The following is a 26,890-nucleotide window of genomic DNA, read 5'->3' as shown; positions in this document are numbered from 1 at the left end:
CCCGCCTAGGGATCGAACCCAGGACCTTCTTGCTGTGAGGCGACAGTGCTACCCACTGAGCCACCGTGCCGCCCCTGCATGATTCTAAACAGTTTAAAATATTTTTTCCCATCATTTAGAGAAATTTTTTGTCAAATTAACCCAGAGATATTTAATCGATTTCGTGTTCCATTTTAGAGGATACTTATCACTAATATATGTGGGTGGCTTATAATTATATGAAAGGATTTCTGTTTTACTTATATTTATCTTATACCCCGACAAAGGACCAAACTCCTGAAACTGATTCATTAATTCAGATAAACAATTAGTGGGTTAAAAATATGTTTTTAATAGGCGCCCAGGTGGCGCAGTGAGATACTCCGCTTGCTCACCAGCACCGAGTTTCTGAACTCCCAGGTTCGAAACTCGGTGTTGCCACCGGTCGGCTGGGCGCCATCTAGCGGGCATAATTGGCAGTGCCTTCAGCAGATACTAACCAGCTTCCAAACAAGAGGGGATATGCGAAGAAAGAATTTTATTGTACTGTACATGTATATAGTATGACAAATAAAGGATATCTGTTTTTATCTATCTTATATCCTGCACAAATATTCTTACATCTAATGAATGCTAATGAATGTATAATAAAGGCATGGTGTTGGTACCATTTAAATAAAGTATTCCCAAATAAAAATAGCTATTACATAACATCCAACTGGGAGAGTAGAAACCAGTGTGTGCTTTTTCTGACAGGAATTCAGTTTACATGAGCTTACAAATGCACAAAATTAACCAGTGTTGCTTTAATAGATGGAAACTACCAGGGCTCTGACATGTTTGTTTGTTAGAAAATATTGCTTCTAAGTAAATGTTTAACTGTGTATCTAGATGATCCTGCTATTTTGGAGGCTGAGGATCTTGATCATAAAGGCATGCAAAGGCGCATTGACCCTGACTCCATCTCACTGGCTTCAGTCACTGCAGTGACCACTAATGTCTCCAATAAGAGGTATTTCCACCATTACAACAGAACATCTAAGGTGTTTTAATAACTAAAAATGAGTGCTGTCATTGACTTTAACCCTCCCTAATGTTTTTCAGATCAAAGCCTGATATTAAGATAGAGCCACTAGCAGGCAGACCTGTGGACTACCAGGTATGGACTATAAAACTAATTAGTTAAAATGGACACAAACTAACAACTAGGGATGCAACATTTGGTCATTTCTTTTACCGATAACCAACATAATTAGTCGGCCATTACTTGTTAACTCTTAAGCAAAAAGTTTATTTAAAGCTAACTTCAATATGAAACACATTGTAGCATGTTTCATTTCAGTGGAGCTTCTTTTCTTTTACCAAATACAAAGAGAAAAAGGTGTAAGTTGGAAGTAGTTTAGAACAGTAACATGATCATAAATATATTAAGGTCAGGACTTGTTTAGCATTTTAATAATTTTCTGAATAAACAATGTCAGTAGCTAGCAGTTTAATAAAGGTAAATATGCTAATTAAGATGTAACCTATATCTCAAAGCTGCTCTTGACATGCCTATTTAATATATAAAGGTCATACTGTCTTTTATATTGAGGCAGAAGGCAAAATACACTGATCAGGCATAACATTATGACCACCTTCCTAATATTGTGTTGGTCCCCCTGTTGCAGCCCCATATGCAACAAACTGTGAAGCACTGTGTATTCTAAAACCTTTCTATCAGAAGCAGCATTAACTTCTTCAGCAATTTGAGCTACAGTAGCTCGTCTGTTGGATCAGACCACACGGGCCAACCTTCGCTCCCCACGTGCATCAATGAGCCTTGGACCACTGCAGACCGGGAACACCCCACAAGAGCTGCAGTTTGGAGATGCTCTGACCCAGTCTTGGCCCTTGTGAAACTCGCTCAAAACCTTACTTTTTTCTGCTTCTAATATCAACTTTAAGGATAAAATGTTCACTTGCTGCCTAATATATCCCACCCACTGACTAAGGTGCCATGATGAAGAGATACTCAGTGTTATTCACTTCACCTGTCAGTGGTCATAATGTTACGCCTGGTCGGTGTATCTAAATCATGTTTGTATAAAAATAAGATCTTACAATTATATTACATATGTGCTCCCTCCATGACAATGGATCAACAGCAGGTGTGCAAATTTTAGCATGACACTACTGATGATACAAGTTCTGTGCAATAAAGAGGTGTTAAATTATCACTCAGTCAAATATCATCAGAGCACCAGATTTCTTTTTTAGTGGTGGTGCTGTGTGAGGGATCTCCTGCTCCGCTTCTAGCTGCTGAGAAGAACTTAAGACTGTGGTAGCTTTGTGGTTAGAGCCCTTGAGGAAGACTTTGAACCCTTTCTGTCCCTGTGGTGCTGTACACTGTCTGATACTGTGCATTAATGCCAGCTTCCAAACACGCTAGAGTTCACAAGCAAGAGTAGAATTCCATTGTACCGCACATGTGTAGACATAAATATGGCAATAAAGGCGTGCTTCTCAAAACGACGTTTTTAACTGATAGTATTAAATGAGCAGTGACTTTGTTGATAAGCAGCTAATCGATTATTCATTATCACCCCTACTAATAACTAAACAATGATGTAACAGTTGATTAATGTAGCAGCCAGTGTTTATTTTCTCTGTTTATTGCCGTATCGAGGTTTTTTTAAATCAGCATGCAGAGACATTACATTAAAACTGGGCTTGTGATGCTTTCAGCCTAATTGTGCTCAGTGGGGTTTCTGTGTCATTTTATCTGAGCTGAATTAATTTTGATGTAGCTAAAGAGGTTCATTTTAAAACAGCTCCCAGCTTTCATTTCTTTTCTATTCACTGAGTTAGCTGGTTCTGGTTTTGTGGTACTCCGGTCCGTGTACCTTTGGTCATTCATTTTTCACTTCAAATCCCAAAGTTGAAAAACACTATTTCAAGAAACAATATTAAAAAACGGGTAGTTTTTTGTTTTAAGAAACAATATTGGAAAACGGGGTGTTTTTTGTTTTAAGAAACAATATTGGAAAACGGGTTGTTTTTTGTTTTAAGAAAAATGAAAATGAAAAACGGATCGTATTTTAATTTTCCAAAATAAAGCAATAAGCCACGAGAGGCCGTGCATTACTGTGATTTTAGCACGGGGATGACGTTTTTGGCACGACGCGAAGCGGAGTGCCTAAAACTTCTTTCCCCGTGCTAAAATCTTAACAGTAATGCACGGTCTCGAGTGGCTTATTGCTTTTATAAAACGGCGGTCAACATAAAATATAATAAATACAACAATGTTTATTTCATAAATGTATTTATTGTGTATAAACTTACAATAAAGCATTCTTCCGCGACGCAAAATAGTACGATTAACAGTGTTGCTAGGCAACATGAGGGCGAAAATAACATTAATTTTTTCTATTCAGTGGCGTATTAATATGGAATGATGTGAGGTGGTCATAGGTGTGAGTTTATCGGGGATTTTACAACGGCTTCGAACGCGGCTCAGCCAATCAGATTTTAGGACCGGAACTATCCGTTTTATAATCACATTTTTTATCAGTTCAACCGGAAATAAACACACAAGCGTGTGCATGCACTGAAGTGTATATTTGCTTCATATAGACAGTGTAAATCAGGCACAAGTGTTGGAAAGACAGAGCAAAAAGTAATAATAACGTTATGTTGCGTCCCCTGTTGCGTCCCCCTGCCGTACTTTTTCCTGCCCTTGTAATTCACACAAGAACTAACGGCTACTCTAGAAAAAGAATGCTGTTTACTAACGTCTCACCGTCATCACAAAATTTACATTTATATATTTTTTACTGTATGGGACTCAATTCTGTACATGTCACTGTGTAACTATTACAACGTTTAATGCATTTTAATCAGCGGTCTGCTTAATGCACTTTTAAGAAATAGCTTCAACTAAAAACTAACCAAATCACTTTTTGAAATATATTTCATTGTTGTTGCTCCTTGTTTACTGCAGAATCAGTTCGTGCAATTTCATTTATTTTTGGATGTTTATTGGCCGAGAACAAGAAATATTTTATAACACAAGAAAAATCAACAACGTCCAGTACTGTTCGTCCAGTACGGTTCCCCATAATGTTTGTTTTTTGCAGATAGAGCAAATATATGCATGTCAAATATACAAACACAAAAGTCAGAACAACAGGGGATGCGTCATTACATTATTATTACTTTTTCAACACTTGAGCTTGATTTACACTGTCTATATGTGAAATATACACGCATGTTGGTGCATGCACGCGCTTGTGTGTTTATTTCTGGTTGAACTGATCAAAAATGTTGATTTCAGAAAATTAAAATACGATCCATTTTTCTATTTCTGCTTGTTTGTTATTTGATTTTTGATCTTAAAACGAAAAACGAATAACGCCCCGTTTACCCATTTTTCAATATTGTTTTTTGAAACGAAAAACGGCTCGTTTTCTTGTTTTTTAACTTTGGGATTTGAAGTGAAAAACGAATGACCAAAGGTACACGGACCTACTCTTTACTGTTTTATTTAAAGCTTGTTTGTAGAATCATATATTGCAACCATACATCTATTTTAATTGTAAATCCACAGTTTTACACATAGCAAAAGTTTTTCTTAATAATTTACAGAAGATTTGTTTAGTTTTTACAAAAGATCCCAGATACAAAGAGAGTCCAGGACTAATGATGTTTACTAATCAATGGCCTTATTAATTATGCAGTTCATGTATTGACAGTCAACACAACTTACCTCCTCAGCCTCTAAATCACACTGATCCTGAGCCTGTGGGGCTGTTAAACTGTTAAGCAGTGGTTAATACATGTAACAACTTGTTCAGCAAAACTTGTAAAAATCCAGCCATATATTTAGTGATTTACAGCATCATCAGATCAAATATTTAAGCTGTACCTTAATGCAGGGTTTCTCAAACCCTGAGCCAAGAAAATGGGTTGCAGACAAAAATAGTAACAATTAAATAAATGCATTTTAACAGTGGCTTGGTGGGTAGCACTGTCACCTCACAGCGAGAAGATCCTGGGTTTGACCCCCAGGCGGGGCGGTCCGCGTCCTTTCTGTGCAGAGTTTGCATGTTCTCTCCGTGTCTACGTGGGTTTCTTCCCACAGTCCAAAAACATGCAGTCAGGTTAATTGGAGACACTGAATTGCCATATAGGTGGATAGGTGTGTGTGTGTGTGTGTGTGTGTGTGTCTGCCCTGCGATGGACTGGTGCCCTGTCCAGGGTGTTAATGTGTGCCTTGCACCCATTGAAAAGCTGGGAGCACCAGCAATCACCCCAAACCCACCCCCCCTCCCCCAAGTGTTGTGGATTGCTTGAAAAACAGTTTGAAACCCCCTGCTTTAGTGAATAATTATGGTTGCACATATGGTTTTTTAATTCTAATTAGTCAGAAGATGTTAATTATTACAGAATGGCTCAGGCATGAACATCTCAGAGCTAAGTCTAGGTACAGTGTAAATCACAGGTTTATATTACATTTCACATCATTAAACATAACCATAAAACTGAAAAAAATAAGTTGTTTCTTAATTTAAAAAAAGTGTGTGTTGGCAGATGGTTGTGAAACTGCCAAGTCAATCATCTGCACCTCCATGCCCCCACTGCTAGCATGTCATAAATGGCATGGCAGATGGGCATGATTCTGTAACTTGTGCCCCCCTGCTGATCTCCATGGCATGTGGGCCTGTTACATTGTTCATATTTTTTTATTTTTAATATTTTTCTACATTAGTACACGCTACCATGTCTATTCCTTTCAATCCTTAATTGTATGCTGTTGTAAATCTCTATTATTGAATCTTATTTGTATTGCAGATTAGCGTCATGGTTATTGAAGCCCGGCAGCTGGTGGGCTTGAACATGGATCCTTTGGTGTGTGTAGAGATTGGAGATGAGAAGAAATATACATCAATGAAAGAGTCAACAAACTGTCCGTACTACACCGAGGTCTGCAACCATATTATAATTATAATATTATAATAATAATTATAATAACCACATTATCTATAGTCTTCGTGTATTAGTCCAACTTTCTAAAGCATTGTGTTACCTAATACACTACATCACCAGAAGTGTGTGTACACCTTGGAATTGATTCTCCACTTAGGTTCAGAGGTAGAAACATCAGTCTGTGATCATGTGGCGATACATTGAATTGATTGGCAGGCATATCGAACTCGATCACAGTTCCAACCGTTTTTCCTTGGGCCGATCAGTGTGTTTGATCTTTCTAATTTTCCGCACTGTTTAGTGTGGCTGGTTTTTTGGCTTCCTCAGCTCTCATTTTGTTCAGCCTCTGCACTTGGGTCGAGAATCAGCTTAGTGTGAGTCAGTATACTATCTGTCCTCACCACCCTCTAATAGAAACATAGAAATTTCTATGTTCCATCTCCCCAACACAGAGTTTCATGGTCATAGTGGCATCAGTCATGAGAGAGTCCCTATCCGGCTTAATATCCCACTCCTATATGAATAACAGGCCAATCGTTGTTTGTTTGTTTGTTTATTAGGATTTTAATGTCATGTTTTACACTTTTGGTTACATTCGTGACAGGAAACGGTAGTGGCTCATTACACAAGGTTCATCAGTTGAAAAGGTTATTACAAACACAGTCATGGACAATTTTGTATCTCCAATTCACCTCACTTGCATGTTTTTGGACTGTGGAAGGAAACCGGAGCACCCGGGAAAACCCACCCAGAAACGGGGAGAACATGCAAACTCCACACAGAAAGGACCCGGACCGCCCCACCTGGGGATCGAACTTGGGACATTCTTGCTGTGAGGCAACAGTGCAACCCAATTATCCACCGTGCTGCCCGGCCAATCGTTGTTCATGTGGCTGCTCATCCTAGCCGGCAGGCAAAGCTAAGACTTGATACGATGTATTCGAGATCCCAGCTCCGGTGTTCTAGCATGTAACAACAGTGCAGTTTTGAAGTAGTGGACCACGCAGGCTCACAAAATAAGGCTGCATAGTACAAAAAACTTTAAAGCAGCACATTATTCTTTTCTAGAAAACCTTTCTGGAGGAAGAACCTATTTGGTTAAGTAAATCAATTTCCTGTTGCAAAAACCATATCCATAAAGAAATGGTTTGCTGAGCTTGGTGTGGAAGAGCTTAATTGGCTTATATATAGCTGTAATTAGTGTAGTCTTCTATTGCAGAATGATGTAGTTAAAGATTAACTGTGAATAGGTGTCCATATATATTTTGCAACAGTTAGTATCTTTTTATAAAACTTCATTTTTTTAAACTTGCTTATATGGTTTAATATAAGAACATTATGTACCACATTGTGATAGTACTGTGTTTCTCTTCTTCACTCTAGTACTTTGTCTTTGACTTTCACGTTCCACCAGATGTCATGTTTGACAAGATCCTGAAGCTGTCAGTAAGGACACACGTTTTTCACACCAAATGGTTTTAGATCCTCGTACAAAATGTAATTTAGGATGAGGATAAGATGACAAAAGACAAAACATGTTATTTAACTTTATTTTAAATGACAGTAAAGTTGAATAACACATGTTTGACGGTTCTATTAAAGTTAAGATATAACAGATCTTGCACAGGGGTTTTTGTACAGTGTATCACAAAAGTGAGTACACCCCTCACATTTCTGCAGATATTTAAATATATCTTTTCATGGGACAACACTGACAAAATGACACTTTGACACAATGAAAAGTAGTCTGTGTGCAGCTTATATAACAGTGTAAATTTATTCTTCCCTCAAAATAACTCAATATACAGCCATTAATGTCTAAACCACCGGCAACAAAAGTGAGTACACCCCTTAGTGAAAGTTCCTGAAGTGTCAATATTTTGTGTGGCCACCATTATTTCCCAGAACTGCCTTAACTCTCCTGGGCATGGAGTTTACCAGAGCTTTACAGGTTGCCACTGGAATGCTTTTCCACTCCTCCATGACGACATCACGGAGCCGGCGGATATTCGAGACTTTGCACTCCTCCACCTTCCGCTTGAGGATGCCCCAAAGATGTTCTATTGGGTTTAGGTCTGGAGACATGCTTGGCCAGTCCATCACCTTTACCCTCAGCCTCTTCAATAAAGCAGTGGTCGTCTTAGAGGTGTGTTTGGGGTCATTATCATGCTGGAACACTGCCCTGCGACCCAGTTTCCGGAGGGAGGGGATCATGCTCTGCTTCAGTATTTCACAGTACATATTGGAGTTCATGTGTCCCTCAATGAAATGTAACTCCCCAACACCTGCTGCACTCATGCAGCCCCAGACCATGGCATTCCCACCACCATGCTTGACTGTAGGCATGACACACTTATCTTTGTACTCCTCACCTGATTGCCGCCACACATGCTTGAGACCATCTGAACCAAACAAATTAATCTTGGTCTCATCAGACCATAGGACATGGTTCCAGTAATCCATGTCCTTTGTTGACATGTCTTCAGCAAACTGTTTGCGGGCTTTCTTGTGTAGAGACTTCAGAAGAGGCTTCCTTCTGGGGTGACAGCCATGCAGACCAATTTGATGTAGTGTGCGGCGTATGGTCTGAGCACTGACAGGCTGACCCCCCACCTTTTCAATCTCTGCAGCAATGCTGACAGCACTCCTGCGCCTATCTTTCAAAGACAGCAGTTGGATGTGACGCTGAGCACGTGCACTCAGCTTCTTTGGACGACCAACGCGAGGTCTGTTCTGAGTGGACCCTGCTCTTTTAAAACGCTGGATGATCTTGGCCACTGTGCTGCAGCTCAGTTTCAGGGTGTTGGCAATCTTCTTGTAGCCTTGGCCATTTTCATGTAGCGCAACAATTCGTCTTTTAAGATCCTCAGAGAGTTCTTTGCCATGAGGTGCCATGTTGGAACTTTCAGTGACCAGTATGAGAGAGTGTGAGAGCTGTACTACTAAATTGAACACACCTGCTCCCTATGCACACCTGAGACCTAGTAACACTAACGAGTCACATGACATTTTGGAGGGAAAATGACAAGCAGTGCTCAATTTGGACATTTAGGGGTGTAGTCTCTTAGGGGTGTACTCACTTTTGTTGCCGGTGGTTTAGACATTAATGGCTGTATATTGAGTTATTTTGAGGGAAGAATAAATGTACACTGTTATATAAGCTGCACACAGACTACTTTTCATTGTGTCAAAGTGTCATTTTGTCAGTGTTGTCCCATGAAAAGATATACTTAAATATCTGCAGAAATGTGAGGTGTGGACTCACTTTTGTGATACACTGTATCTGTTGGTCCTGGATTTTGTAAAGTTGCTTTGAGACCATGTCTATTGTAAAAAGCGCTATATAAATAAAATTGACTTGACTTGACTTGACTAATGAAGCCTTTGTACATCTAGTGTAATTAAACTAAATAGAGGCAGTTCATTTTTCACAGAAACTTATTTTTAATTAAATAAATAAATAAAAAACATTCTTGAAAACTGTATTTGAAGTTTACTCAAATCATTTTTGTGTTTTATAAAATGTAGTTTGTTGAACTGAAAACATTTGGTGTAACTAGTATGCATGAATAGCAGAAATCAGGAAGCAGCCAAATACTTATGGCACTGAAAACCTATGTGCCATAGTACATAACCTTAGTACATCAAGTTCTAACAGTTTTTATTAAAGCCTACACTATATGGCCAAATTTATGTGGACTGAGTGCAGGTGTTTTATCACAGCTGTTAACAGTGATTTATATAAACCAAATCAAATGCTAATGTCCACATATTTAAAACAGTCATGGTCAGGTTTGTAAATACTTTTAGCCAGATAGTGTAAGTACTGAATGTTATTTGCTGTTTATTAAAGATGTGTTTACCCTGTAGGTAATTCATTCTAAAAACCTACTGCGAAGTGGCACATTGGTTGGCACCTTTAAAATAGACATAGGAACAATCTACTCACAACCAGGTTAGTAAATGAATCACCACATTTGCTGCTTAGAAACGATAACAGTAACATAGTAGATTTGATGATTGTTTATTACAGAGCATCAGTTTTACCACAAATGGGCCATGCTGACTGACCCTGATGACATCACAGCCGGCTGTAAAGGTTATGTAAAATGTGACATAGTTGTGCTGGCAAAAGGCGACAATGCCAAGACATCACGAAAGGTCAGCGATGTTGACGATGATGACATTGAAAGGTAACACGTAGAGTTAACTTGTGTTTAATTCCAAAAAATAGCAAAGTATTATTTAATACTGATGTTATTAGAATATTGCAAATGGACAAAATTATTAAAACACCAAATAAAAAGGTGCTTAATCTTAAACTGACTAAATCACACATACAGACACAGCTGTACAGGTAACTGATGCCTTTTTACTGGATGGTTAGTGGCCAAAATTGCAGCCACAAAAATACCCAATAAAATGAGCATCTTTTTCATCCAGTGAGCTTCAACTAGTTCAACTACTACATCTGGAGAGGTTTATGTTTTTTGTATGCCAAAAGATGCCTTTATGCCTTTATGGTGTGCTGTAGCCAAATGCATTTTTTCACCTGCACCAGCTGAGTTCGTATGCGAATCAGCCCTGTGCACGGAGAGCCACACCCTGATCAGCATTATTCCTCTACTCTGTGCAGACGCCATCAACCAGCCAGCAGAGGTCGTAATTGCATCAGTTATGAGGTCCTTCTCCGGCTCCCCTGTGTGAACAACAGCCGAATGTTGTTCTTATAGCCGCCCAGCCAGATGGCAGAGCTGAGATTCGATACAATGTATTCGAAATCCCAGCTCTGGTGTGCTAGCGTATTTTACCGCTGCACCACCTGAGTGGCAAAATAAACAATATTAAATCTTTTTGAAGAAAGCAAAGTAGATCTCCACCTTTATTATCTTTTAAAAAACCTGAAGGATAAAAGCTGTTCCTGAGACAAAAGAGTGACCCCGCTTTATTGGTGGCACTATATTTAATTGTTTCCAGTATTTGGATTATGCCCTAAAATTATATATAAATGTCAGTTGCAAAATAAATTTTTTGATTTTATTTCAGTCATCTTTTGTTACCTGAGGGCATTCCAGCAGAGAGGCAGTGGGCTCGCTTCTATGTGAAGATCCACCGAGCTGAGGGCCTCCCTAAAATGAATGCCAGCATCATGGCCAATGTAAAGAAGGCTTTAATCGGAGAAAACAGGGACCTCGTAGACCCCTATGTTCAAGTGCTGTTTGCAGGCCAAAAGGTAAGACAATTTTGCATAAATCAGCAGATTTTAATAATAGCCTGTCAAGGGGTGGTGAGTCAGGAAAAACCAGCAGTGGCTAAAAACTCAGAAAGCTGCCATCCAACCAGCCAGCAGAGACAATTGTAGCAGTAATGAGGAACCCTGGTGGGCTAGCGTAATGGACCGCTGCGCCACCCAGGCACTGTATAGACAAAATTAAAAATATGTCTATACATATGAGGATATGTGTGACCTCAGATATGCAGAATTATAAGAAAATAATTTTAAATCTTAATTATTGAAAATGTTAACAATGTACCTCCTTGTTTTCACTTGACAGGGTAAAACCTCAGTTCAAAAGGGAACGTATGAACCTACTTGGAATGAGCAGATCATCTTCACAGAGATGTTCCCGCCCTTGTGTAAACGTATGAAAGTGCAGATCCGAGACTCGGACAAGGTCAATGACGTGGCCATTGGGACTTATTTCATCGACCTTCGCAAGATTTCAAATGATGGAGACAAAGGTACAAGAAAAGTTCATGTGGTCTTTACTGACCTGTAAACCTGATGAGTACAGAAAATGTACAGTGATAGAAAGCATAAACCATCTAGTTAACCTTTTTGTTCCATCATTAGGATTTTTACCCACACTGGGTCCAACCTGGGTGAACATGTATGGCTCCACACGGCAATACACACTGATGGACGAGCATCAGGACCTTAATGAGGGGCTGGGAGAGGGGGTGTCCTTCAGAGCCCGTCTACTCATTAGTGTTGCCGTGGAGATCTTGGACTCATCCTCTTCAGACATAGGTGTTTCCACTGAGGTCCAGGTGGAGCCATTTATGAATGTTTCAGAGGTAAAGCATTTTGTAGGCTGATACATATATTTCTTCCTTTTTGTTTATGTGTTTAGGTAAAATTGGCTTGCTCCATTTTTATCCAATTCAGTACTAGGATGCTTTAACATTTACCCTACATTTGGTACCTAACTTATGGCTTACTTTTTTATTTGAAATAATTGAGATTGATAAAAATATAGATTTCTAACTATTTTTTACATTGTTGAATGATTGACTACTATTAAAAAACAGATACTACATTGTTTTATGTCTAGGGTCTAATACCTCGCTGCTAGTCTGTTGGCATTGTGTTAATGTGTTTTCTGATTTGACTGCATATGGTAAAATTTTCAGCTACTAGTAAAAAGTCACAGAAATTAATTATTTATTTTGATACTTATTCAGCAAAAATAAGGATTTATTTAGCCAACATGCCAAAAAAGTCAATTGCAAAAGTCTGAGACCACATGGCGCATACTACCTCGTACTGAGTCATACACATTTTATTTAGATTTAGTACAGTTTTATGTGGTTTAGGACACAGCTATCTTTATATCATTCATTATAATATCATATAATATCATTATAATAATAGAAATCAATTTAAATTTAAGCACAGGTTTTGTTTTTTAAATTGGGTAGTTTTTTTTTAAATGAACAAAAATAAAAATAGTGATATAGTTTTTCTGTTCTAATAAAAATAGGAATGTAACGATGCACCACAAGACAGTTAAAAATCGATTTACATGTGTAACGATTCAAATCGGTTTACATGTATAATGAAGCCACTGGCGCTATTCACCTTGCCTGGTTGACGTCACTACAGGGTTGCCAGGTTCAGATTTTTTCAGGCAAATTTATTTATGTGAGGATACTTTCTTTATTTGTATTATTCATTTATTTATTAAATGTGGGATTTATTTCATTTTAGTTTTTTTTACACAAAAAGGGAAATGTGCAGCATTGTTTTGCATAGTTTGTACCTACCTCAGAAATAAAAGGGTATTCATTATTAAGATAAATAAAAGATAAGCCCAAATACAGTATTTGATTTTATAAGAGACATGATTTGTCTTCAGTTTAATTTTGTTTAAAAAATCTGGAAAAATCGTTTTGTGAACCCAGTATTGTCAATCTCTTTGTGGGTATAATTACATCCCTTATTAAAATTATAGGTATACCAATTTAGAAGCACATTAGGTATTATTATTACTGTTTTTATCTACAATACAATCTGACTCTTAGATATTGTGTATATTATTCCATTTTAACAGGCTAGCAGAGAAATCCCTAGTGTAGGTGTGATATCCTCAGGCTTACAGTACAGTGTGTGTGCATGGGTTGTTATTTGGATCTTATTTTATCTGTGTTGCACTTGGACTCACAGAACCATGAATATTACTAATATATCTTTTAGCCAGGGGCCAGACATGAATGTCACACTTGATCTTGACGCTGGTTTATGCAGAGATGCATGATACTAGTACTGACAGTTTACTCTTAATATTTCATGCTCTGTCAGTGAACACATTTATTCAGACTTTGTGAGCTGGGAATACATGAAACGTTCCAGTATAAACCTCTCGGCTGTGATCTCATAATACACAAACACTTAATAACATCCAGTTCTTTTACCTGATATGGGAAAAGATGAGGTCAAGTCAGTATTTGTTAGATCACCATGAAATTAAATGTAATTTTATACTTTAGTTGCCTGACTTTAATGATCAGTGTAAACAGTACGGTGAATAAAATGATGTAACTCGCTTCAGGCAAAGACAGGAAGCCAGTGATTCATATAATTGCCATTTGATTGGATGATTGGGTGTAATCCAAAAGTCTTTCTTTCTCTAACTCTAAAAAAAGTGGTTTATAGTTTCGGAGTCTTGCAGGGTCAGCTCTAATAAGATTTTTCTGAGGAAGGTTACTGAAAATGTTAGCTTTGAACAGAACTCAAAATGATCAGTTTACACACACAGCGCTGTGCAGCTGCTCCTGGTAGATGGTAGTGCACAAATTAGACAATTAGACATTAGAAATGTGTCTTTTCTTCTCTTTTATGTTCAGGATCTTGAAAAGTTGATTTCATTAGTAATTTAAACAAACTAGCTACTATTCTATATGTACATCTTATGTACATCTTGCAGAATATTTTACAGTAATAAAATAAGAAGCTAATTGGTGTAGGAAGTGAATTTGTGGTTGGTTCATGAACATTTTGAGTACTTAAAATGGTATAACTGGCCACAAAAGGTTAGGAACATCCATATTAAAAATAATTCTGTTACTATAATAGCGGGTTCAATGACAATATGAAATAAGCAAAGACTTTAATCTTTCCTATCTTACAGTCAGCCCAGCTGGCCTGGACCGCAACATTATTGCAATATTTCAGTCTGTGGGGGGATCTCCCTACATATTTATCCACAGGCAATTGCTGATGGCCCATACTCCCTGTAGCTATTTATAGACTGCCTTCTGGTAATTTATTGGGATTATTGTGGCCAGGTGTAAAAATTTTATTGGATGGATTAAAACTTTTACACTTAATAGTAGTGCTTTACTAAAGTTGCATGATTGTTTATACAAATCTTTGTATTCTCTTTGTGTTTTTTGTTCAGATTTCCACAGGGAGAGTAGAGGAGTTCTTCCTGTTTGGATCCTTCTTAGAGGCCACTATGATTGACAGGCGAATTGGAGATAAACTTATTAACTTTGAAGTCACGATTGGTGGGTGAATTATGTTAAATTGTATTTAAGATAATAGCCTTTGTTGCTTCTTTCATGCTGGTTAAACAATCCTGCATGGCCAAATGTATGCAGACACCAAAGCATCACTTTCACATCTGCTAACTGAATCTCATTTCAAGGCTTCCATAACAGATAACAGTTTCTGTTTTGAAAGGCTTTACTCTAGTTTTTGACACATATTCTGCCCAATACTTTTATTCCTCCTCAACAGCATGAGGGATGCCACTGTTGTTAGGCTATAAGGCTGAATCACAGTCAGCATTTTTATTAATTCTATTCATATAAAATAATGTTGGGGTCCGGACTCTATTCTGTCCAGTTAAGTCCTGCTAATCAAAACTGACAAACCATTTTGTGTGTATGAAGCATTTGTAAAATAAGAAGAGAAAGAATATTTTCCAAACTCTTGTGATAACTAGAGCATTTTTTCTTTAGTTGAACTAAGAGGCTCAGCTAAAACTCTAAAAAGCCCCAAACAGTTATTTCCCCTCCACCAGCCATAACATGTTTTAACAGGTATGCCAAACTGAGTTTTGAAAAGGTTGCAACCTTTTTTGAATAAGCCAATCTCTTACTAGTGGTCATAAATGGATATTTAATCACCGCACACTCAGTGTAATACCCCTGTTAACAATAATTATGGCAGAAATAGCCAAAACCACTTATTAGAAAGTCTTTAACATTTGCTCATGCAGGGACCAGGGAGCATAATGATATGATTCAAATGTTATTTCTCCACTGCAGTATCTTTTTAAGACTTATAAAGACAAATATCCAAATAACAAATATCCAAATACCATGTTTTTCATTCGAAGGCAACTATGGTAACCAAATTGATGGAGTAAGTAAGCCAGCACAAGGAAAGAAAAAGCCCAGAGGGGACGGCAATGACGAAGAGTCTGAACTGATCCATAACTCCAGTGATGAAGAGCCAGAGGAGGATGGTGACCTGGTGTCAGTGTCTTTGACCCCTCCAATGAAACCTGTAATTACTGACAGGTCAGTGTTATTTAGGCATGGTTCAGAGATATTAAGGATTAAACAGTTCTATGGGTAAAGCACATCTACCATTGTTGAATCTTTATGAAATGTCTAGAATGAAATAGATTTGACCTTTTTTACTTATTCAAGGTGTGGACATCATATAATTAGGCTATATGTAATTTCATTCAGTCAGATTTTATGTCAATTGCTGATTAAAATAAATGACATATTTTACATACAAAATTGGTTTTGAATAATTGATTTAAATAATTTGTATTATACACTGATGAGCCATAACATTAAAACCACCGCCTTGTTTCTACACTCACTGTCCATTTTATTAGCTCCACTTACCATATAGAAGCACTTTGTAGTTCCACAATTACTGACTGTAGTTCATCTATTTCTCTACATACTTTTTTAAACCTGCTTTCATGCTGTTCTTCAATGGTCAGGACCCCCACAGGACGACCACAGAGCAGGTATTATTTAGGTGGTGGATCATTCTCAGCACTGCAGTGACACTGACATGGTGGTGGTGTGTTATTCCAGCAGTGACAGTGAGGTGTTTAAAAACTCCAGCAGCGCTGCTGTGTCTTATCCACTCATACCAGCACAACACACACTAACACACCACCGCCATGTCAGTGTCAATGCAGTGCTGAGAATTATCCATCACTCTATAGTGGTCTTGTGGGGGTCCTAACCATTGAGGAACAGCATGAAAGGGGGCTAACAAAGCATGCAGAGAAACAGGTGGACTACAGTCAGTAATTGTAGAACTACAGAGTGCTCCTATATGGTAAGTAAGTGTAAAAACAAGTAGGTGGTTTTAATGTTATGGCTGATCGATGTACAGGGTGGGCCATTTATATGGATACACCTAAATAAAATGGGAATGGTTGGTGATATTAACTTCCTGTTTGTGGCACATTAGTATATGGGAGGGGGAAAACTTTTCAAGATGGGTGGTGACCATGGCGGCCATTTTGAAGTCGGCCATTTTGGATCCAACTTTAGTTTTTTCAATGGGAAGAGGGTCATGTGACACATCAAACTTATTGAGAATTTCACAAGAAAAACAATGGTGTGCTTGGTTTTAACGTAACTTTATTCTTTCATGAGTTATTTACAAGCTTCTCTTTGTTTACAGCCATTGACATGTCGCAGAGGTTAACACGTGAGGAGCGGATAGAAATTGTGTTGATGTCTGGTGAACGCAGTACCCGGGTCATTGCAGCAGATTTCAATGCAAGACACCGTACGAGACCACCCATCTCCCATGCTACAGTTAGCAAACTGCTTGCCAAGTTTCGTGAAACTGGTTCAGTGTTGGATTTGCCAAAATGTGGACGCATGAAAACTGTCACTAATGAAGAAACATCAGTGGCTGTCCTAGCTTCATTCAGCAAGAGCCCACAGCGTAGCACTCGCCGCATGTCACTGGAGAGTGGCATCAGTCGAACATCCCTTCGGCAGATATTAGCTACTCACAAATGGCACCCTTACAAACTCCAGCTGCTGCAGCATCTCAATGAGGATGACCCAGATCGGCGCACTGAATTTGCAGAATGGGCAAAACAAAAATTGGAACAGGACCCTCAGTTTACACAGAACATTTTGTTCAGTGATGAGGCAAACTTTTATGTGAATGGTGAAGTTAACAAACAAAACCACCGCTATTGGTCTGACACTAACCCACATTGGATAGATCCCTCCAAGACTGTTGGAACACAAAAATTGATGGTATGGTGTGGTATATGGGGTACAAAGATAGTGGGGCCATTCTTCATCAATGGAAACCTCAAGGCCACTGGATATTTGAAATTGCTACATGATGATGTGTTTCCCTCTTTATGCACTGAAGCTGGCACGTTCCCTGAGTTTTTCCAGCAAGATGGTGCACCACCACATTATGGGTGTAAGGTCCGAGCATTCCTAGATGAACAGTTTCCTGGAAAGTGTATTGGTCGTCGTGGGCCAGTTGAATGGCCCCCAAGGTCTCCCGATCTGACCCCCTTAGACTTTTATCTTTGGGGTCATCTGAAGGCAATTGTCTATGCTGTGAAGATACGAGATGTGCAGCACCTGAAACTACGGATACTGGAAGCCTGTGCTAGCATTTCTTCTGCGGTGTTGCTATCAGTGTGTGAAGAGTGGGAGAAGAGGGTTGCATTGACAATCCAACACAATGGGCAGCACTTTGAACACATTTTATAAGTGGTCATAAACTTGTAAATAACTCATGAAAGAATAAAGTTACGTTAAAACCAAGCACATCATTGTTTTTCTTGTGAAATTCTCAATAAGTTTGATGTGTCACATGACCCTCTTCCTATTGAAAAAACTAAAGTTGGATCCAAAATGGCCGACTTCAAAATGGCCGCCATGGTCACCACCCATCTTGAAAAGTTTTCCCCCTCCCATATACTAATGTGCCACAAACAGGAAGTTAATATCACCAACCATTCCCATTTTATTTAGGTGTATCCATATAAATGGCCCACCCTGTATATTCAGTAATGTAATAAGTACTCAAATTTGTCATCATTTAGTTGACATCAATCATTTAAATAAATTTGTGACGAACATGTTTATCATGGCAGTCACAGAGTTTTGATATTGCACTTTTTCTGTGACTTATGCTGAGAGGAAATTTGTCTAGATGGTTATAACAAGCTGACCTGTGATTACCTCTTCCACCAACAAAGGAAGCGCAAGTTGTTTTAATTAAACTAGGGGACACCCTGCTCATTAGCAGTGATGCACAGTATCTGAACTAACCACTATAAAATGAAGCTCTCAGATCAGTGCAGTGTGGCCTATGCCAGTAGCGTAGAGAGATATTTCACATATGTTTTTTACTCAAGCACTTACATGATTATAAGGATCTATGATTCACAGTTCCTGTCGCCTTTATACTTGAGGGAGTGTAGGAATTATTGACCTTGGATCATGTGGTGGTTCTTTGTTTGTTTTTCTATTTTCTATTTTCCCCAATCAGCTTCACTATCTATCATATATTCCTATCAGCTCCTTTGTTCTGATACTCTTCAGCCAGTTGGCCTAACCTTTGACTACCCAGCTGGAAGAAAAGCTTCTTCTCATTCAGCGGGGGGAGTTCAATACCCTGACAACTGAAAGTGGCTTTTAAGTAGGGATTATCAGAAGATGATTTGGCTTGCCATGAGCTGCCTCTGTCTTTGGAGCTACTAAATGACCTGGCCCTCCAGGAGCGTGAACCACTGGGCAGAGGTCTCCTGACAGGCCAGATTGGTGCATAATCATCTACTCTTGCTCTTCCATTCCCATCCTGCTCCGCTTATGTGAAGAGAGTAGCCCATGGAGCTTGGGAATGCCCATTTTTCTCACTATGACCCAGAACCTAGTGATCTAAGAAGCCATAGTTACCAATATGGTATGTTGGAGCATTCCCTACTGGCCAGCTTTGAGCTTAACTTAAATGGCAGGGTCCGTCCCAAGTAGGGGGACCTGTGACAGACCAGAAATCCGCCTTATGGACCTCGGTTTTTTTAAAGACTACTCTTGTTTGGGAGCCCTACAAGAGAAGATCCTGCGGGCCTCTTTAGATTTTAGAGCAGCAGGGGGTTTAATTGATGCTACTCTGGCCAGGGCCCTAAGCCTGCCATCTATACATGTAAAGGTCCCACTGCGTATGTTGGCCAACAGACGATCCTTGTCCTCTAGAGTGGTGACCAACAAGACCTGCCCCTTCACCATGTCTCTGAGTAACCATGTTGAGAGGACTTTACTGCTCTTGACACAGGCTCTAGATCTGTGTTTGTATTGAATGTCTTGGAGTTCTTTAGCAGCAGCAGCTTAACTACAGAATAGATTGGTGCATGTGTTCATTTTCCCTTTGGGTTCCCACATGCCATGAACAGGCTGCTTCACCACATCAGGAGAATAATCTGTCGATGGTTTCCCTGGAGTACCCTAACCTCCAGGCAGTCTTGCGAGCAATAGAGAGCAAATGCGAGGCCCAAACCACCCACCCCATCATCCCTATGACTGTGCGATAAATCTAGGGATAAGGCTTTTCTTGTCCGCCTCCAAACAAAGGGGCATTGAATAATACATTTGACAGACCTTAGCCCTCAGTTCCTCTTTGTTGGCACGAAGGACATGATGATATGATGTTATGATGTTGGAATAAAGAACTGCTTCTTCTGGAGCTAGAAAGCAAAACAACAGTTCCTGGTGTGGATGGAACACAAAAACCTGACATATTTCCAGGGTGCCATCTGCTTAACACCTGCTAGGTCAGGTGGGCTCTTTTCTTGGCTCGGATGGATTTTTATCTTACCTAGCTGGCACAGGAAACACAAAGCCAGACTCCTTCTCCAGACAGTGGGAGCTGCAAACCTTCTCTGCCATGTACATGCACATGTTCCCCAAGCAAACTCTAAACACAAGCACTTACATATTTATGGGGATTTGTCAAGTCAAGTCAGGTCAAATTTATTTATAAAGCGCTTTTTACAATAGACGTTGTCTCAAAGCAACTTTACAGAATCCAGGACCAACAGACCAAAAACCCCTGTTGAGCAAGCCGAGGGCGACAGTGGCAAGGAAAAACTCCCTTAAAATTACACGAAGAAACCTTGAGAGGAACCAGACTCAGCAGGGACCCATCCTTCTTGGGTGGCCTGGAGATTTGTGACCATATTGCCTTTATAATTAGGGCTGAGGGAGATATATTGGTCTGTGATTGTGTGGCAGCATGTTGGTCGACCAAATAGCTAATGTCACATTCGACTGTAGTCTTGCATCATTTTAGCTCTAGTTTGTTTTATCATTTTTGTGTTAACCAATTGTGTGGAACTCCTCTGATTGCGTTTACTTTTGTTCTTGTTTTACCAGCTTACAGGTAATTTTTTTAATGGGTGGGGTCAAACTAACCATGTTTATATGTACACAGAGAGGCCACAATCTCCAGTCAGTTAATTATCAACAAAAAACCCATAAAAACTTATAATAAAATACACAGACTAGGCATAACATTATGACCACTGACAGGTGAAGTGAATAACACTGATTACCTCTTTATCACGGCACCTGTTAGTGGGTGGGATATATTAGGCAGCAAGTGAACATTTTATCCTCAAAGCTGATGTGTTAGAAGCAGGAAAAATGAACAAGCGTAAGGATTTGAGCAAGTTTGACAAGGGCCAAATTGTGATGGCTAGACGACTGGGTCGGAGCATCTCCAAAACTGCAGCTCTTGTGGGGTGTTCCCGGTCTGCAGTGGTCAGTATCTATCAAAAGTGGTCCAACTAAGAAACAGTGGTAAACCGGCGGGTGGCCAAGGCTCATTGATGCACGTGGGGAGCGAAGGTTGGCCCGTGTGTTCTGATCCAACAGACGAGCTACTGTAGCTCAAATTGCTGAAGAAGTTAATGCTGGTTCTGATAAAAAGGTGTCAGAATACACAGTGCATCACAGTTTGTTGCGCTGCAGACCAGTCAGTTAGAAAGGTGGTCATAATGTTATGCTTAATCTGTGTAGGTTCCAGTTTTTACTCACTTACTGTTTTTAAGCACTACTCATTTACTTTAGTTTTTTTTTATACATGGATTGTACTGTTTTTGATGTACTATACCTGATTACTTAAATACTCTTCTCCAGTCAGTTCTAATGAAACCACTGTGCACTGGTACTTTTCAGCAATTACTTTCACTTGCCGTATTTTGAAAAAAAGCCCTGTATATATATCAAGAGCTGGTGGCAAGATCAGCGAAGACGCTTCTACAACTCAAACATCATGGACAAGATCGCAGATAAACTGGTTAGATTGTTTTACTTACTATTTTCTAGCTGTGAAAAGATAAACATAGGTTGGTGGCAATTGGAAAAATGTTGTAAGTGTGGGTGCATTACAGGAGGAGGGTCTGAATGATGTTCAGGAGATTATTAAGACGGAGAAGGCTTATCCTGAACGCAGACTGAGAGGAGTTTTGGAGGAGCTCAGTACTGGCTGCAGGTGTGTGTGTGTGTGTGTGTGTGTGTACATACAGTAGCTTCTTCTTTTAAGAATAATTTGAATTAAAGACACTGGAACAGTTTAGAGTAACTATTATTTATAAGTAACAAATGATTTTAAAAAAACGTTGATTTGTTTGCTGAACAGTTGTTTTATATATTTTTATTTTTGTCTCTGGCAGTCGATTTGTCACTCTGGCAAACAAAGACCAGAATCAGACAGGCGTAACCAAACTAGATCGGGAGCGGCTGAAGTCATGCCTAAGAGAAATGGTATAATAATATAGCTCTGACATAGAGATATTGGCCCTTATTCATCTAAGCTGTAACTGTTGTACAGTATCAGAACACTGATATACACTGATCAGCCATAACATTGAAACCACCTCCTTGTTTCTACACTCACTGTTCATTTTATCGGCTTCACTTACTATATAGAAACACTTTGTAGTTCTACAATTACTGACTGTAATCCATCTGTTTCTCTGCATGCTTTGTTAGCCCCCTTTCATGCTGTTCTTCAATGGTCAGCACCATTCAATGTCAGTGTCACTGCCGTGCTGAGAAAGATCCACCCATAAATAATACCTGCTCTGTGGTGGTCCTGTGGGGGTCCTGACCATTGAAGAACAGGGTGAAAGCAGGCTAAAACAGTATGTAGAGAAATAGATGGACTACAGTCAGTAATTGTAGAACTACAAAGTGCTTCTACATGGTAAGTGGAGCTAATAAAACGGACAGTGAGTCAAGAAACAAGGAGGTGGTTTTAATGTTATGACTGATCAGTGTAAGCTAGCAGTTTCTAAAGTCAAGGAACCAAACATGTTCAAAATCTAAAAAAAAACGGGTGGAAATGAGGCAGAAATACACCTTGGGCAGGTCACTAATCCATCACAGGGCAACACAGACTTACACAATCAATTATTTACCCACTGTGCTGTGGTGTGGTGAGTTCACTTTTCAGATTGTTCTGGAAATAATAGGCCAAGGAGATACGATAAAGATAAAATGATAAATAATAAAACTAATTAAAGTAATTAAAGCCATTTTTTTTTATAATTCACAGCTTTGATGAATAGGGGCATTAAAAGCAGAATTATTAAAAGCTTAATTTCAGTAAGGTAATGTTTTTAATCTGTGTTGTTGGTAGGAAAGCATGGCTCAACAGGCCAAATCAATTCGTTCACAAGTAAAGAGGAACACGGTTCGAGACAAACTCAAACTGACTCAGAATTTCCTGCACAGACTCCGTTTCCTGGCTGATGAGGTTACATGAACTATTATCTCTTTAGTGCTATTTAACAGTGTAATTCCAGGAGAACATGTTTAACTGTTTTTATTTTTTCCATCCAGCCACAGCACAGTATTCCAGACGTGTTCATATGGATGATAAGTAACAATAAACGTGTAGCATATGCTCGTATTCCTTCCAGAGATATTCTGTATTCCATTGTAGACGAGGAAATGGGCAAAGACTGTGGAAAAGTCAAAGCTGTCTTTCTCCGGGTAAGTCCTTCCAGTCTTTCACACAATGTTTATTGGTAGTGCCCAGGTACCAGCTTCACCTATTCACATTTTGTCATTAAAGACCTGAACGGTAAATGTGGTGAGTTTTATGTGCTTATAACTTCTGTCTCCTTTCGTTGTTAACTGCTGTATTTGAGTGATTTATAAGTTTATGGCTCATAGATTACTGTGCCATTCAATTAAAGTGTCCAGCCATCATTTTTTGAGCCTACAGTACACCAGGCGTATCACTAAACTGTACACGCTACCTGACAGTCGCTGCAGTTTATTTTAAGACTATAATGAAGTGCAGAACACACTCGGTCACATCACCACATCACACCTGTTCTCCAAAACCTCCACTGGCTTCCCATAAAATATCGTATTCAGTTTAAGATCCTTCTCCTCACATACAAAGCTCTCAATAATCTTGCTCCGTCCTATCTCTCTGACCTTGTCCACGTCTACAAGCCAGTGCTCACTCTCCATTCTTCCACAGCTGGTCTGCTTACCATTCTCTCCTCTAACCTTCATAACTTTGGTAATCGAGCATTTTCCAGACTTGCTTCATGCCTCTGGAACTCTCTTCCTTTGGATATTCAGCAATCAAACTCACTGTCCTCATTAAATCCTATCTTAAAACCCACCTCTTCCAGCTATGGAAAGAGTTTGATTGGAAGGTTAAAATGAGGTATTTCAGGACATCGTTGGTTACTTGTGTTTTTAAAAAATAATGCTACAAATAAATGCTGGAGAAAGTGTGGTATGGTCGGAGACCATACCCATATCTTTTGGGATTGTCCAAAAATTCGGACATTCTGGAACAATGTTAAACAGGAGATCAAGAAAATCCTGGAACTCCAGATTCTCCTGAACCCACTACTGTTCTTGTTGGAAGTATTACCTGATTATATGTTTTCCACTGATCAGTGTTATATAATGCATGTTTTGTTGATTGCAAGAAAAATAATTACTATTAACTGGATGAAGCCTGATCCCCCCACCATTGGTCAATGGTTATTTGCCTGTAAATGTGTGATAATGGCAATAAAGTAAAAAAAAAAAAATGAAAAGAAACTATAAAACCCACCTCTTCTGTCTTGCATATACAGTCTTCCTCCATCTTAACCTATTGCAGCGCACCCCTTTTATATGTTGTCATTTTGACAATGTATCATTGTTTTTCCTGTTTATTCGTTGTTTATTTGTTCCCTGTATTACTAATTGTACTCTGTAAGCGTCTTTGGGTTGTTGAAAAGCACTATATAAATGTGATGTATTATTATTATTATAATGTGTTTAACAAAGTTACCTGGAAAGAGGAGCTTCGGCCCGGCTGGTTGGACAGTTCAAGCTAAGATGGAGATCTACCTGTGGTTAGGTTTGAGTAAACAGAGGAAAGATTTTCTGAGTGGTTTGCCCAGTGGCTTTGAGGAGAATAAAATAGCCAAAAGCACAGGCCTGCAGACTGCACCACCCATCAGCCTTGTCTATAACAGTAAGTTGCTTTCTTTTTGGCTACTTTTACCTCAGGTCCTTACTGGGTTTTAGATATTTATTTAATATTGCAGCATCCCTTAAACAAACACAATTTGGCCCACAGCGGTAAAAGCACACACTGGAACCAGAGCTGGGACCTCCAGTACATCCTATCAAATCTCAGCTCTGCCTGCCGGCTAGGCTGAGTGGCCACATGAACAATGATAGGCCTGTTGTTCATATATGGGCGGGACTAAGCCGGATGCGGTCTCTCTCTCTCTCATGACTTGTGCAATTACAACCTCTGCTGGCTGATTGATGGCGCCTGCACAGAGATGAGAAAAGAGTGCTGTCAGGGTGTGTCTCTCCGTACACAGTTCTGATCTGCACTGCACTCGTCAAAGTGTAGGTGATAAGATGCATATGGCATGCTGCCCTCGTGTCGGAGGGGGCATGGGTTAGCTTTGTTCTTTTCAATCAGAGCAGGGATCAACATTGGTGAAGAGGAAGCATGACGCAATTGGGTGCACTAAAAGAGAGAAAAAGGGGAGAAAAGTGCATTAAAAAAACAAAACAAACACAATTTGTATATGCACTGTGGACTTTTCCACATATTAATTTGCAGTATGTAAGTAAAGACATCATCAGATCAACAGATACAAATCTCACTGTTGTTGTTGTTTTTTTTTTACTTCAGGTATGCAGGTGTTCCAGCTGAGGGCTCACTTGTATCAGGCTCGCAGTTTGTTTGCTGCTGATGACAGTGGCCTGTCGGATCCTTTTGCCAGAGTCTTTTTTTCCACATATAGCCAGGTCACAGAGGTTAGTTTGTGTTTTGAATTTTTATTAGTTCATTTTTAATTAAAGTATGTATACTTATGTATACTTATGTAATAATACATAATAAAAGTGGGCAGTAGAGTCCAATATGCTAGCCCACCACCGCCCACCTACCTGGTCTGGCACACTACAGGCAGAGCGGCAAACACTGTCCAGTTAAGGTCTGGATGAAGAATTTGTTCTTTTTTCTGACCACATGAACAGAGAAAATGCAGAAGTTTGGGATCTTTATTGCACAGTAGCCTCAAAGCTCATGGCAGTATAAAGCTCTGTTGCCTGTGGACAGTTTCACTCATATCAGCAGCTTGACAGACCTGTTTGCTATTTGATTACATTTGCTAATCTAGTCTAGGTTTTCATGCCAACCAGTTCAAGAGACCACTGTGGCATGTACCTTTTTTTTTGGTTGAGGTCAATTAAACCCTGTTTATACTGTACAGGCACAGAAAACTTACCAGCAACACTCAATTATCATTATAAATAAGGAATAAGAAGGCCATGACACAAAGTCAGATGACATGATGGAAGTTTCTACATCTCAGGATTAATTACCCAAGCTTCTGTAAGGCACCCAATCTACCAGCCTCACCACAGTGACACCACAAATCAATACTGTTTTTATCTTAACTATTATAGCATTGGATGTCAGTGGAGTGCAGTGCAGGGCTAAATTGCTCATGAGATGAAATATAGGTGGTGACTAGCAGCACCGTTTTATTTACACTGAAGCTTTTAAAGTAATTTCATAAGCGGACCAGAGATAAAATATTACAGTTGAACCTGATAATAATAACAATGTGTACAAAGTACTTGAATGTGTCTGGATAAATGTGTTTGTGGTTTAAATACACTGTCCCGGTGTGGTTGGATGTTTTAGGTGCTGAGTGAGACTTTGTGTCCAACATGGGATCAGCTGCTGGTGTTCGATAACGTGGAGCTTTATGGGGAGGCCAGCGAGCTTCGTGATGACCCTCCGATCATTGTAATAGAAATTTATGACCAGGACTCAGTGGTAAGATTCCAATTTTATGTACATGTGGATACCCTGCCACTAATACCACAGCTTTCCTGAATACTTAGCATTTTTCCAGTCTGTAATGGACTGATAAGGCACTCTGGTTTAGCTCTGATAAGAGTTTATTAAAATGTGGACTATTGTCTGACTTAATGGCTGTTCCTCATTAACTTTAGCCCTACTTATTTGTTAAATTTATTCACCAAACTTTGAAAGACATGGAAGCTGTAAAAAAAAAAAAAAAAAAAAATTCCTTTGTGTTGTGTGTGCAATTACTTTTATTTCACCCAAAGTTATTGTGTTAGT

At 39.2% G+C, this 26,890-nt stretch overlaps 1 protein-coding gene across 2 annotated transcripts in view; it reads left to right on the top strand.

Moving 5' to 3' along the window:
• Positions 1-26,890, top strand: part of otofa (otoferlin a) — a 104,344-nt gene that overhangs the window by 57,952 nt on the left and 19,502 nt on the right. For both annotated transcript variants that reach the window (XM_063001398.1, XM_063001397.1), the window contains exons 7-25: positions 871-991; positions 1,084-1,138; positions 5,812-5,943; positions 7,330-7,392; positions 9,817-9,901; positions 9,980-10,139; positions 10,993-11,179; positions 11,502-11,688; positions 11,801-12,024; positions 14,628-14,736; positions 15,573-15,756; positions 21,430-21,550; positions 21,645-21,745; positions 21,927-22,017; positions 22,895-23,011; positions 23,098-23,250; positions 24,559-24,748; positions 25,427-25,551; positions 26,447-26,581. In XM_063001398.1, the coding sequence (XP_062857468.1) occupies positions 871-991; positions 1,084-1,138; positions 5,812-5,943; positions 7,330-7,392; positions 9,817-9,901; positions 9,980-10,139; positions 10,993-11,179; positions 11,502-11,688; positions 11,801-12,024; positions 14,628-14,736; positions 15,573-15,756; positions 21,430-21,550; positions 21,645-21,745; positions 21,927-22,017; positions 22,895-23,011; positions 23,098-23,250; positions 24,559-24,748; positions 25,427-25,551; positions 26,447-26,581 (2,540 nt within the window). The remainder of the gene's footprint in view (positions 1-870; positions 992-1,083; positions 1,139-5,811; positions 5,944-7,329; positions 7,393-9,816; positions 9,902-9,979; positions 10,140-10,992; positions 11,180-11,501; positions 11,689-11,800; positions 12,025-14,627; positions 14,737-15,572; positions 15,757-21,429; positions 21,551-21,644; positions 21,746-21,926; positions 22,018-22,894; positions 23,012-23,097; positions 23,251-24,558; positions 24,749-25,426; positions 25,552-26,446; positions 26,582-26,890) is intronic.

This window comes from Trichomycterus rosablanca, chromosome 9 (assembly GCF_030014385.1).
Source record: "Trichomycterus rosablanca isolate fTriRos1 chromosome 9, fTriRos1.hap1, whole genome shotgun sequence".
In the NCBI taxonomy this organism is placed as follows: Eukaryota; Metazoa; Chordata; class Actinopteri; order Siluriformes; family Trichomycteridae; genus Trichomycterus; species Trichomycterus rosablanca.
This window is presented reverse-complemented; position numbering and strand designations above follow the sequence as displayed.